The sequence below is a fragment of the Ochotona curzoniae genome, unplaced genomic scaffold, assembly GCF_017591425.1.
Source record: "Ochotona curzoniae isolate NIBS_2020 unplaced genomic scaffold, NIBS_Ocur_1.0 scaffold_2476, whole genome shotgun sequence".
Lineage (NCBI taxonomy): Eukaryota > Metazoa > Chordata > Mammalia > Lagomorpha > Ochotonidae > Ochotona > Ochotona curzoniae.
In genome coordinates, this window is record NW_024467095.1 from 1,139,832 (window position 1) to 1,158,015 (window position 18,184).

The 18,184-nt window shown below is 55.4% G+C and overlaps 2 protein-coding genes and 1 non-coding gene across 7 annotated transcripts in view; 1 reads left to right on the forward strand and 2 right to left on the reverse strand.

Annotated features, from left to right (window-relative positions):
* The window catches only part of CCDC136 (coiled-coil domain containing 136), a 28,265-nt gene extending 20,449 nt beyond the window's left edge, over positions 1-7,816 (reverse strand). For all 5 annotated transcript variants that reach the window (XM_041002411.1, XM_041002409.1, XM_041002406.1 and 2 more), the window contains exons 1-4: positions 7,759-7,816; positions 6,883-6,990; positions 4,812-5,057; positions 4,656-4,730 (exon numbers count right to left, since the gene is read on the reverse strand). In XM_041002411.1, coding sequence (XP_040858345.1) covers positions 4,656-4,730; positions 4,812-5,057; positions 6,883-6,990; positions 7,759-7,816 — 487 coding nt within the window. The remainder of the gene's footprint in view (positions 1-4,655; positions 4,731-4,811; positions 5,058-6,882; positions 6,991-7,758) is intronic.
* Positions 7,817-11,827: 4,011 nt separating this feature from the next.
* Positions 11,828-11,899, reverse strand: TRNAP-AGG. The gene has a single exon. It is a non-coding gene; the product is annotated as a tRNA-Pro (tRNA).
* A 2,468-nt stretch (positions 11,900-14,367) lies between these two features.
* Positions 14,368-17,171, forward strand: OPN1SW (opsin 1, short wave sensitive). The gene is made up of 5 exons (XM_041002118.1): positions 14,368-14,714; positions 14,981-15,149; positions 15,526-15,691; positions 16,012-16,251; positions 17,052-17,171. Exons 1-5 carry the CDS (start codon positions 14,369-14,371, stop codon positions 17,169-17,171), a joined length of 1,041 nt encoding a protein of 346 aa, XP_040858052.1. The 5' UTR covers position 14,368.
* The last annotated feature ends 1,013 nt before the right edge of the window (positions 17,172-18,184 follow it).

Consider the following 18,184-nt stretch of genomic DNA (forward strand, 5'->3'; position numbering starts at 1 on the left):
CCCTCCCAGCCGGGAGGGAGCAAAGGGCACAGGCATTAACTAACAGGAGTCCTGGATCTGGGATCCAGGCGGAGGTAATCGGGGGACTGGCCCTGCCGGGAGGGACCTTCCCACACACCACACCAGGCGCCATTCTCCTCAGCCCCTGGCCCCAGGCTCCGCCCACTCTACTTTTCCCAGCTTCTTGAGGCACCTCCTCAAAACACAAGCTAGGGCCTCTGTGGCATGCTCTGCCCTGGCGCCTGGAGCTCTGTGGCGCAGGTGCAGCCACTCTGCCTGCCACCTGGGCTGCAGGCTGTAGGGAGGCGGGTCTCTCGGCTCTGCTGCTCATCACCAACAGCTCCAGGACCCGGTACTGTGCCAGGTGGGTAACCTCCAGCCCAGCAGGCTCTTCCTGCATTCACTGGTATGCATATATTCAACAAACGGTGACTGAGCATCTCCACGTGTCCACAGTGCATGCTGGGCATTTTTTCAAAAACTGGAAAGGAACAAAGACGCTTGAGAAGGCCAAGGCATACCCAGGCAGCGGACGGGGTATCTCAGGGTTAGAGTTAGGGTTAAGGTCAGGTGTTGTTGTGCCCCCATGTGTTTGGCCAAGCCTTCCTAGCTACCACCGAGCACCGGGCCTCCTCTCCTCCGGATATGCCACAGGCAGGAAAGGTTCTGACTCCAGGCCAGGTCACCCACAAGGCCTCTGGCTTCCTACTTGAAGGCCAGGAAGTCCTCACTCTGCGCCTACTGCTGGGCCAGGCTCGGGGACACACTGGTAAACCTGCCATTCGGATGAAGACCTCCGATGGAGGGTCTGACCCCGCCCAAGGCCCTGCTGCCGGGAGTTGGGGAGGATGGGGGGTGCCCTAGTCGGGGTTCCGAAGGGGCTGGCGCCGGTTGGGACCCATCGGCGCAGCCCAGAGCTCCGCGGTCGGGCTGTGGGACGAAAGGGGTGGATCTACTCACTGGTGATGGCCTCCATGTCCCTGGCCCCCCGGCTAGCGGACTTGGGGGGCCTCCCACCGGCCGGCCGGTCCCGGCCCCCGAGGGGCTGTGGCGGCCCCAACCGCCCCCGACACCAGCGCCCTCTGGGCCGCGCGCGTCCCTGCGCGGAACGGGCACGGCGCGCGCCAGGGGGCGGGGCGCGGAGGGAAGAACGACGCTGGGGCTCGGGCAGGTGGCTCCTACCTGTCTCTTGTTCGGACTTCCAGCCTACTTGAAAGGAAGGGTGTACCTTTTGGAGTCAAGGCGACTGCTTTTTCTCCTCCACGGGACCCTCATTCTACAGACAAGATCTGACGGATTACCTTGACAAAACCAGAAACAAACAAAAGCTTTCTCCTGACTCCGCAGTCTGGAACTTTTATTTCTCCACCGGAGTTGCCTGTACTCACCTAGGTTTCTCCTCTTACTTCCCCTTCAATTCCAGTCCCTCCTGTCTGCACTGGAGTCTGCAGAGAATCCTCTGGTCAAATTCCACCATCATCTCCTTCCCTTGTCATAGTCACTTTGGACAGTGCCGTGTCAGTGTCCAGCAAATGTTTAATTCGCTGTTCATCTCTCTTGGACCGCTCCTCCCACCCCATGCCCAGGGGTCCATGTGACAGTGTGGTCATGTCCCGTGGAGTCCAGTGCTGCCCGTAGGCTCATGGATCTCAAGTTGATAGCCCCAGCCAGGTTCTTCCCTGGTCTACATTTGTAGATCCAATTGCCCCCCTAGCACAGCCACTCGAGGGGCAGATGTTTGGCTCAGGATCCAAGATGCCCCTCCTCACAGGGCCTGGGTTGGAGTCTCTGCTCCGGAGTTCAGCTTCTTGCACACGCACCCCTGGGACAAGCAACGGCTCAAGCAGCTGAATTTCTGCCATCTGTGTGGAAGACCTGGGTCCAGCTCCTGGATCCTGGCTGTAGCCTTACCCTGCCCCAGGGCATCTGGGGAGTGAACCAAAAGATGGAGAAACCTCTTGCAAATGAGTTGGTTTTTGAAAAAAAAATTTTTTGTTGTTTAAATAATTAATTTTTTAAAAATTCTAAGTCAGGCTCAGTGCCTAGTGGCTAAAATCCTTGCCTTGCGTGCACTGGGATTCCATATGGGCGCCGGTTCTATCCCGGTGGCCCCATTTCCCATCCAGCTCCCTGATTGTGGCCTGGGAAAGCAGTGGAGGATGGTCCAAAGCCTTGAGACCCTGCACCTGCATGGAAGACCCGGAGGAGGCTCCTGGCTCCTGGCTTCAGATCAGCACAGCTCCGGCCATTGTAGCAGCTTGGGGAGTGAATCAACAGACAGATCTTTCTCTCTTTCTCTTTCTCTCTGTATATCTGCCTTTCCAATAAAAATAAATAAATCTTTAAAAAAATTCTAAGTCACTTAGGTGTTCACAAAACATTTCAAACTCAATAAAAACAATCTTAAAGCATTCCCCTAGTTCCCACGTTCGTTCCTTGCCGAGTCCTTCCTGACCCAGTACAGGACACCGCCACCCGGCCAAGTGTTCAACATAAAAGTATCTTTTGTGCTTTTGTTAGCCTTCTATTCATTTCATCAGCAAGTCCTGAAGTTGCCACCTTCAAAAATATATATCAAGTCATCTCAGTGGATACCGCCTGGATCCAAGTGCCCCCCTCCTGAGGAATGCCACAGCCTGCCAATCGAACTGTCTTGCTTCTCTTCCAGCCATCCAGTTTCCACACAGTGGCCGAAGAGAATGTAAAACATGGCATGGTGAGGTACAGTCCATGAAAGCACTGCTTGGGTACCTGCATTGCACAGCAGAGTGCCTGGGGTCAAGCCCTGCCTCGGTGTCCACCCAGCTCCCTCTAAAGCCTGCGAGGCAGCAGACAATGGCTCAAGTCCTTGGGTTCTTGCCAACCCATGTGGGAGAACTGATGGAGTTCTAGGATCCTGGCTTGGGCCTCATCCAGCACGGGCTGTTGCCAGCATGTGGGGAATGATGGATGGAAGACTTCCCTTCTGGGTCTGTTTGCCTTTCAAATAAGAATAATTTTTAGAGGCCAGCACAGTGACTGAACAGGCTCATCTTCCACCTGTTGCACCAGCGGCCCATATGAGCACCAGTTCTAATCCCGGCTATTCCACTTCCAATTCAGCTCTCTGCTTGCGGACTAGGAAAGCAGCAGAGAATGGTTCAAGTCCTTGGAGCCCTGCACCTGCGTGGGAGACCCAGAAGTTCCTAGCTCCTGGCTTCAGATCAGCTCAGCTCCAGTCATTGTGGCTATTTGGGGAGTGAAACAGCAGATGAAAGATCTCTCTCTCTCTCCTTCTCTCTATAAATCTGTCTTTCAAACAAACAAAAATAAGTCTTTTAAGCAATAATATATTTTTTTTCCATTTTTAAATGATATAAAAAATAAACCCAATTCTATCACTTGGACCCTGGCCAAGGCCCTTGATGGCTTTCTACTTAATGTAAAATGCAAGCCAAACGCTCCCAGCCGGCCTGCAGGACCCATTCTACTATCTGGTCTCTGGCTGCCCTTTGCAATGCTCTTGACCAGGGTGCTCCAGCGCACATTGTCCCCTTGAGAAGTCCACCTGAATTCAGTTGACTCACTGCTGGCCCATTGCTGTCCTTTCTGCCTGGTGTGCAGCACACACGAATGGCTGGGATGCTACTTGTGGCTCAGGGCTTCGCTCCAGCGCCAGCTAACCACCCTGTTCACGGCGAGCATCCGTGCCAGCCCCTCCATCTGCATCATTCCAGAATGCTGCTGTCATGGCACTCTGGGTGCCATGTGCATTTGTTTGCACTTTTCTGCGCTTCCTCATCAGAACGCTCTCTTCACTGGGGCAAGAACTGTCCTTTTCTCATTCCTACCTGGCCCTCCAAGTTCAAGTGCACTGAATAAACCTGTACTAGCTAGCAGACAAGCAACTGATTTTCAGAAAGAAAAAAAAGCAACTTGCCCAGCTTTGTGCCCCTCAGAGTAGGGGTGATCTGAGACCAATACCTCTTGGCTCCCTCTCCCTGGCATTTTCTCGTTGTCCACCTTCCCTGCTTTTGCTTGCGTCACTGTCCCCTTTTCAACGCCTTTGCTTGCCCCTCTCCAGGATCGCTTCCCGACCTCCCTTTTTTCCCCTTTCATTTACCCGGCTCTTTCTGGCTTGATCTCACTTCTCCCTGTGGTGTGCCTGCTGTTTTCTAGGGCAGCTCCCCTAAACTTTCCGAGGCCCCACAGGAGGAACAAAGGCTGCTGCTTTACTTAGAGGTGCCAGCTGGTTTCCAGAAACAAAAGGATGTGGGCCTAGGAAGAAAGGGGCTGTTGGGGGGGCAGGCACAGGTGCACATCTGAGACAGCCAGAGAGAAGCTCTCAGTGGTTCCTTTCTAGGCAGCACGCAGTCACTTCTTGGCAGCTCATTGCTCCTTCCTGTGATGCCCTTGGAAGGACAGGTGAAAGGAAGCAGACTCAGAAGTCAATTCCAGCTACCCACCCTTGGCATGGACCATGGGCCCAAAGGACTGTGGGAGCTGTGTGAAGGGGAAGGGTGAAGGAGAGAGAGAGGAGAGAGAGAGAGAGAAACAACAGAGAGGAACGAGACAGTAGCATTGGGCTGTTTTCCTTTGCCATGCTTCAGTTAAAACCCAAAGAGAGAAGTTCTCGATTGACCAGGTGGCTGGCCACTGGCCTCCACATGAGTTACCTTGCAGCTGCTGGATCTGCTTGGTGAAGGCCTCTGCCTGCTGGGCGCTGGCCAGCCGCTCATCCTCCAGGAGCCCTGCAATGAGAGGGGGCCAATCAAGTTCCGATCTTGGGGATGCACTGAGCCTTTCGTCGGGGGGTGCGGGCACGTGCTCACCCTGCAGCTCCAGGGAGTCGTCCTCATGTTGCCCAGCCAGCTCCCGGGTCTCCTCCAGCTCAGCCACCAGCTGCAGCACCTGCGCCCTCAGCTCATCCAGCTCAGTCTCGGTGAGGCTCAGGCCCCGGTGCTTGCTGAGGGACAGGGAGCCTCCGCTGCTGCCCTTCTGCACTTGGTCAGTCTCTTCCTCCTCCTCCTCCTCCTCCTCTTCCTCTTCTTCATACAGTGCCGGCAGCAAGACCTCTCCTGGGAGACACCCACCCCACCACAATGCTAGACCTGGCTTCCTTGCCAAGGCCATTCCAGAGGCCTATGGCACCAGGGCACAGATGGAAGGGCAGTCCCCCTTGGTGTACCCTCCACCCCAGGAGCCTCCTGTGCCCATGATGGCTCCTCAAGCATAAGAGGCAAGTTGGCAGGTACCCTCCCTTTCTTCTCCCCTTCTCAGATCCTTCTGGACCTACGGCACACGTGGTGGCACCTCCCCAGTCCCTATTCCAACCTGTGGGCAAATCATCTGTGGGCCCAGGGAACTTGCACAAGCATTCCTGAGCCTTTTCCAGTCTGTTCTCTGGGGGAGAAGATGAGTGGGCAAGGGGATTATAGCCACTGAGTATGTCTTTAGGCCAAAAATTGGGCCAGAGTTGGAGGGTTCGCCATGGGTCTCTGCCTACAGTACCTGCAACTCATACAGGTGCCGGTTTGAGTCCCAGCTGTTCCAATTCAGATTCAGCTTCCTGCTAATACCCTTGGGAAAGCAGCAAAGGATGACCCACATTCTAGGGCCTTTGCATCCACGTGGGGACCTTAAAGAAGCTCCTGGCTTCTGGCTGCAGACCAGCCTACCTGCAGCCATTGTGGCCATTTGGGAGTGAGCCGGCAGATGCAAGATCTCCCTCTCCTTCTCTCTGCATAACTCCATTTTTTTCAAATTAAAAATAAATAAATTTTAAAAACACTATCCAGGTGGCTTGTGCAAAATTAGCCTTTCTATAATAAGAAAGTCTTCTCTATGAGTAGTTAGAAAACATTGAAGAAAATGATTCTAAATGTTGTGCTGGACAAACACCAGTGCCCTTTCCAATGATACTTTCTCAAATATCTTTTTGAAACTTTCTGCAAGGCCCCCTTGCTTGGCCCTGCTGGCTTCCCCTCCCCGAGCAGGACTTGGCCCCTCGTCCCTCGTGACTTCTCTTCCCTGCAGTTTTCAAAAGTCGCAGCTTGCACTTGTGTGCAAAAAAGCAAACCAGTCATTTTCCATGCATGAAAAGAGAACAAAAACCCTACCAACAAGGGTTGGGTGCCTGGTCCCCAGCCTCTGGTTGGCAAATACCCCCTCCTTCACTGCAATGCAGCTCCTGCAAATAGCAAAAATCTTATTCATCTTTAACCCTTGGAAACTCCACTCTAACTTTGTGTGTGAGTGGCAGCCCAGGGCTCCTTTGAGACGTCTGCTGTCAGCTGCCCCTCTTCAAGGTAACAGTGTAACCCACGCTGCATATGCAGAGGGGACCTGGGGATATCTCCCAGAAGGTCCTGGCTAACACACCAGCCAGCATCCATCCAGGGGCCTGGTGCTGCCGGATGTGCCAAGTCACATGGGTGTGACGAGCATACACGTGCACTGCAGGCTGGCCCCACCTGCCCTGGCAGAGCCTGGAGAACTGAAGCCCCAAGAGTTCGCTTTGAAGCAAATCGTGATGGCCCCAGAAAGACCAAGCCTGGGCCCATGGCTTCGCCTTTTCAAAACCAGAGACAGCTTGGGATCTGGGTCGCTGGCAGTGAGAGCAATTCCCCCTCCTCCAAGGCTGCTCCAAAGCTGTGTTCACAGAGGCCACTTTGTCCAGCAGCTCCCCTGGGAGAACACACAACCCAGCTAGCTGTATTGTCATGTCTCCCCACCTGCAGGGATGCACCCTGAACTTTCCCCAGCACCTGGGCCTTGGGGAGGACTTGAGTTCAAATCCACAGGCAGAGGGCCCGAGGGGAACCAAGGGAAGGATTTCGCCCTGGCTCAGAGGGTCAGAAGCAGGAAGAAGGGCCAGGAGAGAGGCCCTAGGGGAGAACTCACCCTCCATGGCCTGCATCCCTCGCCGCTCCAGGGACCCCCAGCGTTGGCCTTTCTTCCGGTCACAAGCTTCAGACACTTCAAAGGAGCCTAAAGTGGTTACTGTGGGTCCTGCGGGCATGGAGACAGGTTGCATTGTGGGGCATGGGTGCAGGGGGAAGCGGGAGATGTGCCTTCCAGCACCCTCCCCACCCCAGCCCTGGCAGCTGCAATTCCGGTGGAGGTGCCTGACTGCCCAGCTCTAGGACTACCCTGCGGGGACCCTAGCTCAGCCCTACTTGCTCCCCTCCCCCAATTTGGCACTCCCAAACCCAAAACACACCCTACTCGATTTCAAGCTATTCCAGCCCCTGACACTGGCAGAAAGAGGACAAGCATACGTTCAGCGAAGGGGACAGGGAGAAGAGCCGGGATAGGAGGCAGAACAGCAGCCAGTTGAGAGGTTGCAGTCAGAGAGAGAGCTGACGCGATGGGGGCGCATGAAGGGGTCCAGGTGGGGACACCCCCTGCCCACCTCGCCAATCTTTGCCCCTCTTATTCCCTCCTCTCTTCGGCCATCCTATGTTGCCGGGTGTCCGGGAGCTCCCAGGGCTGCAGGGGCTGCAGGGGCTGCAGGAGCTGCAGGGGCTGGAGCCCACCCTACCCCATCCCTACCCCCCGGGACAGAGAGGGGAACGCCCCGGTAAGGATGCAGCTGCTGTGCAGATGCCCTTTGCCGGAAAGATGGAGACCGGGCCCCAGGGAGGGCGCGGATGGAGCGAGGAAGGCTGAGGGCTGAGGGGTGGGCAGAGGAGGGTCGGGGCGCCCGGGGTCTGCAGCCAGGCATGCAGGAGAGGGAGGGAAGAAGGCGGGGAAAGGGGGAGGGAAGGAGGCTCTGACCTGGGCCGGGGCAGCTCCAGCCCGCGGCTCCCGCGCCGGCCCCGGCGCCCGCCTCCATGGCCGCTCTGGAGCCCAAGCTGCAGCCGCAGCTGCGGGGCCGGGACCCGAGCGAGGCGCGCGGGGAAGGAGCGGAGGGCGGGCCGCGGGGAGGAGCCTGTGTCCGGGCCACCTGACGACGCCGCCTCCCGGAAGCCCTCCCTGCGCGCGTTCTGGGAGCCAGTGCTAGCTGGAGGCCGCGCGAAGGTGAGCATGCCACGCTCGGAGAGCGGCCGGACTTGGACAGCACACGCACGCTGCTCCGAGGTGGAGAGGCCAGCTCCACCTGCTGTGTTGATGGGCAGGAACCTCAGTGCAGCCCATGCCAGAGCCAGATCCTCTCCCAGTGACTGACGGAGGGAAGAACAAGGACGGGTCCCTCTCTTCTGTCCCCATCACCGCAGTGAGCGAGGCCCACCCGACACGGTGACCCCCTCCAAGCTGTTGCTGGGCCTCCGCGGTCTCCACACTCCTAGCAGTCAGAACCCGGGACTCTCGCTGGGGCCCCAAGGTCCCCTTGCCTCCCGGCCCTGCCTCCGGTCGAATCCCCCGCGGTGGTGGAGGCCGCCCGGCTGAAGCTGGCGCTGCCAGTGTGGAAGGGGGCATGCAAAGAAGGGGTTTTCTCTTCCTCAACTCATTCCGGCATCGGTGGATGCCAGCAGCTCTCACCTCTTCGCGGATCTGAGTCGCAGAGGGTGTACTGGGTTACCTGTGTACAGCGCCACGGCTCCCAGTTGCCAGAAGTCTGGCTGCCCAATTTCTTCAAACCTGGGCAGTATCATTGCCTGACTCCAGCATGACAAAACCCTGGACAGCCAAGCTATCTTTGCCCTGATCTAAGGGTCACAACCTGGGAATCCAATGGTGCCCACGGACAGTCACGTTGTCTCCCTGCACGGCCCTCCCATTCCCTCTGGCTTGGTCTCCCCAACCTGATCTTGGGGGTGTGGGCATGGAGCAGGTGTTTCTTGCACCTGCTGCCCAGAGGCCAGGATTTTGCCCCAGACCCTCCCTAGCATCAAGTCAGGAGGAGCTGCAGCCCTTGCCGAGCCAGTGGGGCACAGGGTGCTCGTGGCAGTGCTGGGACTTGGGCAGCACACAGAGCCCTTGGGTGGGCATTGCAGGGCTGTTCTGGTTCTGTCTGAGCCCATGGGATCAGGCTAGCTTCCTCTGGGCAGGTGGAGGGTGAAATGGGAGGTGCAAGTTGTCCGTTGTGACCTCCTCAGGGATGTTCTTTTTGGGGAGCCCTGATCCCCAGTTAGGACTAATCCCCTGCTGGTTCCTGAGGCTGCAGATCACCAAGCGAGTCTGGGAGCATTCAAAACAGAGTCATGTTCTTGGAAACCTCCTTTTGGCTCTTGCGGTGCTGGGCTGGAGGGGGAGAGGTCAGGACGCTCTCGGAAGGGCTGGGGTGAAGGTAAGTAGGTCAGCCGGTGATCACCTTATGGGATGATCTGTGTTAAGCCTTGTAATCCCTGGGACTCGGGCCTGCCCGTCTCCTAATCCCATCCCAGCAGATCATCCTCTCCAAGGGCCTGTGCTGCCATTTATCTCCCGGTTCTGAAGTAGCGTCACGTTGTTGCCTTAACCCTTGCTTCATGCCCTTGAACTGCTCTCTCACGTTTCCTGTCACCTTTCCCACCTGGTCTTACCAGCTCAGATCCTCTTTCACTGAAGCTTGAATTATTATTAGATACCTCACCAACCAACACCACATTTTCCATTCAATTTCTTAGTGTTGTATTTATTCATGTATTAAATTCTGGGGGCCTTAGTGATTATTAATTTTTTCCCCTCCATGTCTCCCCTGTGGATGCAGAGCCCTTGGGTCATCCTGTACTGCCTTTCCAGGCACATTAGAGTGCAGCAGCTGGAACCTGAGCAGATGTCCATATGAGATGGATACGCCCACTGCACCACAGTGCTTGCCCCTGGAGCTGGGCACGGAACCCTGGCACTCTAACATGGGGAGTTTAACCAGTGTCTTTAACCACTGTACCAAATATTGAGCTCTTCGTTTACTTTTTAATTTATTTTTTGTTATTATTTTTAAAGATTTATTTATTTTTATTGGAAAGTCAGATATACAGAGAGAAGGAGAGACAAGGAAGATCTTCCGTCCGATGATTTGCTCCCCAAGTGAGCACAACGACTGATGCTGCGCTGATCCAAAGCCAGGAGCCAGGAGCCTCCTCCAGGTCTCCCACATGGGTGCAGGGTCCCACGGCTTTGGGCCGTCCTCCACTGCTTTCCCAGGCCACAAGCAGGGAGCTGGATGGGAAGTGGAGCTCCCAGGATTAGAACCGGGGCCCAGATGGGATCCCGGCACGTTCAAGGCGAGGACCTTAACCAATAAGTTATCGCATCAGGCCCTACTTTTTTTATTTTTTAAGAATTTATTTTATTGGGAAGGCAAATTGGATTTACAAAGAGAAGGAGAGATAAAGATAAAAATCCTCCATCTGCTGGTTCCCTCCCCAGATAGCTACAATGGCTGGAGCTGATCTGATCTGAAGCCAGGAGCTTCTTCTGGGTCTCCCATGTGGGTGCAGGGTCCCAAGGCCTTAGGCTGACCTCGATTGCTTTCCTGTGCCACAAGCAGGGAACTGGATAGGATGTGGAGGAGCCAGGACATGAACCAGTGCCCATAAGAGATCCTGGCACTTGCAAGGCAAGGATTAACCACTAGGCTACCATGCTGGGCCCCCACATTTAGTTTCTTTTTTTTAAATTTTTATTATTTTTTATTGCAAAGGCGGATATACAGAGAAGAGAGACAGAGAGGAAGATCTTCCGTCCGATGATTCACTCCCCAAGTGAGCGCAACGGCCGATACTATGCCGATCCGAAGCCAGGAGCCTCTTCTGGGTCTCCCACGCGGGTGCATGGTCCCAAAGCTTTGGGCTGTCCTCGACTGCTTTCCCAGGCCACAGGCAGGGAGCTGGAAGGGAAGCGGGGCTGCCGGGATAGAACCGGCGCCCATATGGGATCCCTGGCGTGCAAGGCGAGGACCTTAACCACTGCGCCACCGCGCCGGGCCCCACATTTACTTTCAAACTTCTATTTTCCTCAGTATCTCCATGTGCATTCTCAAGGGTGCTGGATGAGGAAAGAGCCATGTTAGTGTAGTGTGTTGCGGTGCCAGGCATTCCCTGTAGATTCACTCATGTCTGGAAGGGCCATGGCTGCTTCTGATGGGATCCAACAAGTTTAAGCAATGAATAGCGCTCTTCCTGTTTCACCAAGGAGAAAGCAGTTTGATCTCTGATCCTACTGTTTGGACTTGGAAATCTGATGGCTTTCCAACTGGGATTTCACATCCGGAGCCTATCTGTTCTTTATTGTTGTTCTTTGATGCAATTTAGTTGGCACTGGGGTCTCCTTTCCCCCTCCTGAGTTCCCTCCGCTCCCCTCTGTTCTCTCCTCCAATCTCACAATGGGTGTCTTTTGTGAATTTTCCCAAGTCCATCATGCTGCTGCTGGAGTGTCTCCCAAGCGCGTAGGTGACTGTCAGTGATTTCGTTGGCAGTTCACTCTTGTAGCCCAGGCTCCTAATGTAGATACAGTGAGGACTAGGTCTTCATTATTTATGGACAGTAGCAATAACAGTGATAAAGGGACATTGACCATCTCAGGTAATTATAAACAGTCTCTTGTGGATGGCTGATTAATGATTACATCACAGGATCTTATGGCACAAGGTACAGGTAAGTATGAAGTGACGTAAGGTAGGATTCATGTGTAATATCCCTAGATTTGACATTATGTTATGTTATATTAGAGCAAACATATGAGCTTATCTGTACTTGACCTTGACTCAGAAGCCACCATCAGGCTGTCCTCTGTGCCAGTCCGTTTGGCCTCAGTGGCTGAGACAGCACTTGCAGTCAGCTCACCTGCACTCCTGGCTCCCAGCTTCAGCTTCAGCTTGGCTGTCGTGGTCATTTGAGGAGAGAACCAGTGGGTGGAAGCCCTTCAGCCCTACAAGGCGTAAGCAGCATGCATGAAGGTATACAGTGTGAAATAAAAAGCAGGGCTCGTCCGGGATTTGAACCCGGGACCTCTCGCACCCTAAGCGAGAATCATACCCCTAGACCAACGAGCCACAGAAACTTACATGTTGCCAGATGTATCCTCCTTGCCACATGCGGCAGCAGTAATTTGTGGTTCCTAGAAGTGGCCCCTCCTCTGCTCCAGGCTGGCTCCCAGCCCAGGCCGGCTAGGCTCCAGCACACACCTCGCCTCACTCCTCCCCAGTCCACTGTGGGACCACACAGTGCCCAGAGCCGGGGCGGGCAGGGGAGGGGAGGGCAACTCCAGGCTGAGCTGATCTTCCCTGGAACCAGGTGGGTCTTCCTGGCGTTGTTACCAAGGTAGGCCGGGTAGTCATAGCTGCTGCTGGGGAAGGGCAGGGAAGAAGTTGGGGCACCCCTGGGCCAGAGGGAGCCTGTCTGAGACCTCTCACACCAATTCAGAGCCACCCTTCTTTCTCATCCCATGGTGGAGCCACATACGCCACGTGGGTCCAAAAGCACCACGAACCGCCAGGTGCCGTGTGCGGCTGGAAGGGGCAGCACAAGTTAGGGCGATCAGACCTTCTGGGAATGCAGCTGTCATACCCTGTGGGGGTGCTCCATGCTTTACAAAGGTTTTTTTTTAAAGCCTTTTTATAATCCTGGGAGGATTGGTGTTCCTCCCACCACGAGAAGAAAGACACCTGCTTAAACTCAGCTTCAGTGTCATGCTTATCTGAATGCAAGGACTGTTGGGAATGCAGAATCCATTGAGAACCCACACTTGCTTGAAAAAGCTGGAGAGGATGTCTGCAAAGACCTACCCTGACCCTCTCCCAGCCTGCCCCTGCGTGTCCTGCCAGAGTGCAGCAGCCAGCTGGGGGAGACCCTGACAGCCTTCACAGTCCAAGCTGGGCTGGGCTAGGGGTTGGTCAGGTTGAGAGCATCCCAGAGGAGAGGGAGTGGCTGGGATCCCAGCTGAGGAGCTGAGATCTCATTGGAGACCCCAGTGGGCTGGGCCAGGTTCCCTCTTTTATGTTTGCGCTGGGCCCAGCCCATTTGGGTTGGTTCCTCTGAGCCAAGAGCTCCCTGCAAGCAGAGATGGGCTGGTGCCGTCTGGGTCTGCCCCGTGGCTAGCGCTTGCTCATCCTGCTGACAATACTATGCACCCCGCAAGGACTTCCGTGTGGCCAGCCTTGTAGAAGCCTTTTATCTGGTTAATTTCATTTAGTCCCCAGCACAAGTGACTTAGCAAATGTCTGTAGAACGAATGAGTGAGTGAAAAAACAAGAGAGAAAGGAAGGAAGGACACCTTGGAAGTATGCACAGTCATGAATGTGCCAGCTGCTCAAGTGAGACATCACCACCAGGCTTGAGGCCCAAGCCATCGCCTGCCCCCACCCCCACCAAGCTTTGGAGGCCCTCACTCCCTTGTCCCCAGGGAATACAGTTTTAGGAGTGTCTGGGGGCAGACAGCTGCTTGTGCTGCCCCTTCCAGCAGGCTGGGGATTTTTTCAGCCCCAAAGACTTTTTGGGTAGCTGTTCCCAGCCTCACCCGGGCTTCCAAATCAACGTCCACTCAACCTGCGGCTCTGTGACCTCAGCTCGCATTCCCTGCATGGTTGCCGTGGCTGGGCGTGCCAGGCACTGACGCCAGCCGCGCCTGCTGCTCAGAGCTGGGCCTCCTGCAGGGACAGCCGTGCTGAAAAGGGCTTGGCCCCAGTCACTGCCTTTCCGTAGGGGGCTGGGTGCTGCTGGGACTGGGGACAGCGTCACTCATCATGTGGCTAATGGCAGGAGATGATGCCCACAGAATGCCAGTAATCCCTTCTCTGCTGTTGTAACCACATGGCTCCCTGTGCACACATGTACACGAATGGGTGTGTGTGCGCACACACACGTGAACACAGAGTGGGGGTCAGGGAAGAAGGCTGCCCTTCTGGGAGTCCATGGGCTCCTGCCTTCCGTTTATTTCCAGGTTACAACGACGGTAGCCGTGTACCATGTGTTAGGACTTGGACCCTCCATCGCTTGTATGTGCCTCGTCGAAGAAGCCCTAGATGCAGTGTTCTAGAAGACTTGTGACTGCCTTCCCGAAACCTCCCGTTTCCCCAGGAGGGTAGAGGACTTTGAGTCAGGCAGATCCAGGACTGATGGCTCGTTTGCCCAGAGCACGGCCACTCTCCTCATCTCCCCAGCTTGCAGAGCCTCGGGGTCAGCATGGGATGCACCTTGTGCTGGCTGCGCCTGTGAAGGGTAATGGAGGACAAAGGTGACAGCTCTGTCGCTGAATACAGGTCAGCCCCCTCCAGGCCTTGGAACCTACACACCCGGGTCCTTTGACCCCAATCTGTTATCCTCTGAGGAACACACAATCAGCTTTGGGACCACAGAAAGAGGTTTAGGTGGGGCTCAGGGACCTCTAATCCCAAGCTCCGTCCTTGGGCGGCTTAGGATCACCCAAGCAGCTTCAAAGGAGAGGCTGTGTGGTAGGGTGGGGACAGCATGGCGAAGGGTGATGTATAAGAGCACCCGGGGGGCGGGGGCCTCCCAGGAGCACAATGTCTGAGGAGGAGGATTTCTACCTGTTCAAGAATCTCTCCTCTGTGGCGCCGTGGGATGGACCTCAGTACCACATTGCTCCCGTCTGGGCCTTCCACCTCCAGGCAGCCTTCATGGGCCTCGTCTTCTTTGCAGGGACTCCGCTCAATGCAGTAGTGCTGGTGGCCACGCTGCGTTACAAAAAGCTGCGGCAACCACTCAACTACATCCTGGTCAATATCTCGCTGGCGGGCTTCCTCGCCTGCATCTTCTCTGTCTTCAACGTCTTCATCTCCAGCTGCTATGGCTACTTTGTCCTTGGCCGCTTTGTCTGTAGTTTGGAGGCCTTCACGGGTTCTGCTACAGGTACTGCAGGTGTAGGGGTGAGTGGAGGGGAGGCTGAGGATGCTCCTCCAGGATTGCAACCAGAACTTTTGGGTGGGAGGGAGTCCCTAACAGGAGCCTAGCTGAGGTGGGGGAAGGAGCTGGTGTGCCCTTGAAGGCTGGGGTACCAAGCGGCCCACACTTGCACCATACCGGCGACGTTTGGATTTCCAACCTCATCCCCTATGCTCTATCCGCCAGCTGGGTAAGGGCCCCACTACTACCATTACCCCCGCATTTCACCGCAGGACTGGTGACAGGCTGGTCACTGGCCTTCCTGGCCTTTGAGCGCTACATTGTCATCTGTAAGCCCTTCGGCAACTTCCGCTTCAGCTCCAAGCACGCACTGGTGGTAGTCCTGGCGACCTGGGTCATTGGTGTCGGTGTCTCCATCCCGCCCTTCTTTGGTTGGAGCCGGTGAGAGCGCGGGGTGGCGGGCCTGGCTTGGCTGGAAGCTCAGGGTGAGAGCGCGGGGTGGCGGGCCTGGCTTGGCCGGAGGCTCAGGGTAATGGGTGGAGAGCAAGCCTGGGTTCTAGAGAAGCCTTGTAGTCTTCGACTTCAACTTGCTCAAGAGTTGGTGGGGTAGGTGAGGCGAGAGGCCTGTGGGAAATGAGGCCCCTGTCCACTCTGCAGCTCCAACTGTGGCCTCCTCCCCACGCTCCCAGCTCTGCCAGAAGCCTTGGAGGGGCACCTTTTGGGCTCTAAGTAGAGAACATGACTCACGTGCAGGGCCTGGGGTGGGGGCGAGGCGGGGAACACAGAGCTTCTGTCCTGAGTGCGTGGTCCCTGGCAGGTTCCTCCCCGAGGGCCTGCAGTGCTCCTGTGGCCCCGACTGGTACACCGTGGGCACCAAATACCGCAGCGAGTACTACACCTGGTTCCTCTTCATCTTCTGCTTCATCATCCCTCTTTCCCTCATCTGCTTCTCTTATGCTCAGCTGCTGGGGACCCTCCGAGCTGTGAGTGGGGGTCAGAGACCGGGTGGAGGTGGGGTGGCTCCAGGCAACAGCCAGGATGAAAACCTTCACTGCTTAGGGGAGCTAGCAACAGAGAGGGGAGCGGAGGCAGGGGTAATAAGACCGAATGCAGACAGAGGCTGTCAGCCCGACCTCTAAGAAGTTCATTGAGCCCAGAACTGCCTCCACTCTGCCTTCCCTCAAAGGAAAGCCCAAGAATCAGGCCAGGAGCTGGGAGATGTCCCCCAATTACAACGGGTCCAAAGACCCGGAAACTGGGGCCTGGGCTGCAGAGGGATGTGACGCTCCGTGTTCCGCCGCAGGTCGCTGCTCAGCAGCAGGAGTCGGCGACCACACAGAAGGCTGAGCGGGAAGTGAGCCGCATGGTGGTGGTGATGGTGGGGTCGTTCTGTGTGTGCTATGTGCCCTACGCCTCCCTGGCCATGTACATAGTCAACAACCGCAACCACGGGCTGGATTTACGGTTTGTCACCATTCCTGCCTTCTTCTCCAAGAGCGCCTGCGTCTACAACCCCATCATCTATTGCTTCATGAACAAGCAGGTAAAGCTGCCTCCCATGGGCCTCTGAGCGCCTGCTTTCTAAGCTCCATTCTCGCCCCACCAATGACTTTGAACCTGGGAGTTCACCTGGTCTCTACTCAGGACTCCCAGGAGTGGACAGGATCCCCAAGGCCGCCTGGTAGGAAGGGGCAGACACTGACAACTAACAAACCCCACAGAGGATAAGGCTTGGGCCAGAAAAACCAAGTTCCTCCAGATCGGGATGAAATGTGCTGGAAAAAGAGATGCCCTTGCATTTTAGGAGTTCCTACCCCTTTTCCTCCAAATGTCTTGTGGCGTGTGGCAATCTGAGCTATGGCGGGAGAGGGCTCCTACAGCTAAACCCACCTCAGACCAACCTAGGAGAGTTCCCGTCTTGGAAAGTCCTACTTTCACAATGACTTTGTTTCCTTCAAACATTGAGACAGACTCAAAACTGCCTTGAAACTCCCCAGCAGGAAGAGAATTCATAACCCTTCCCAGCCGGGAGCATCTTCAAGCAATGGCAGGGTGGGGCAGACTAATTCTGACACTCTTATGAAGCAGGCTGGTGCCTAAGTCTTGGGAGAGTGAAGTTATAGGTTCAGGCAGAGTGTCCAGGGACTTCTACTGTGGACCCAGGGAAGCAAGCAGATCCAGACTGGATTTTGGCCGCTTTTCAACATGGGAAAGATAGCATTTCAAACCTGTTGAAAACCTAGGTACTGGGGTACTTAGAATGCCCTTTCCAACACCCATGGGCATTATCCTGCCCTGTGCTCCTCCGTCAAGGGGCACCTCCTCTTCTGCCTTTCCCTCCAGTTCCGAGCCTGCATCATGGAAATGCTGTGCGGGAGGCCCATGACTGACGATTCTGAGCTGTCCAGCAGTCAGAGGACGGAAGTTTCCACTGTGTCTTCCAGCAAAGTTGGTCCCAGCTAAGGACCACTATGCTGGCCTACTTACATTTAAGTAAGTTTCTGCTGTGGCTACCAGAACCACACAAGCCGTGGAGACATGCGGCAAGGGGTGGGACAAGGGCAGGTGGGGGGCCAAGTTCTCACTGTCCTGCTGCTCTCTTCCTGTTTACCATGCTGGTGTTCCTCAGGTTGGGTCTACTTCAGTCCAGCCAGAGGCCATTTGCAAACAGAAGCGCTGCTCACTGTATTGGGAGAACTGAATTCTAGACACAAGGGGGACTCCAAAATGTGTGTGGAGAGATGAAATTAAAAGATCAAGTTTAAGTTGAAATCCATGCATTGTTTTCATGTGTGCGTCCCATGAATATTCTGAACATTCCTTGTACAGGGCAACTCTACTCACGGTTGATTCCTCAGTGCATGGCTAACGGTGACTTTTCCTTTTTTTGGCATCTGTCCTCTCCCCCAGCTCCACTGGGGGTCTGATCTGAGGACTTATTTCGAGTTAGAACAAACTTAAGGGAGCACCATGGGTTGAGGGTGGGGTCGGGGGAGAAGCAGCCTAAGCTCCAGCCAGCCCATGCACAGTTTAGAAGACCTCTATGGCAGCACTGTCACAGTGCTGGCAGGAGGGCCACTGCCACGGCCCGGATGACTTATTCCACCAGCCCCCCTTGGGATAAACCTAAATGTGTTATGCTGCGTATTTGTTAAAGTCAGTAGTTTAATTCTCTCGATGTCTCAAAGAGTTTGCAGGTCTTAATCCCATTCAACAAACAAAAATACCAATCAAGATAACTCAGCGTGCCATGCCATCAGATAATGATGTCCTGAGCGGCTGGGCTTGGCTCCAGCTCCACTGACAAAGGCACGCTGTCTCAGAAACAGGAGTGACCAATTTTGGAGAAGCAGGGCCAGGAAGGAGATGGCAAGCCTCCTAGCAGAGTTCCTTTTCTGTGACGTGTTACAGCCTCCCAGGTCCGAGCCAGTGGCCTGTCCCATTCCTAGAGAACAAAGGACACATACCCCCACAGT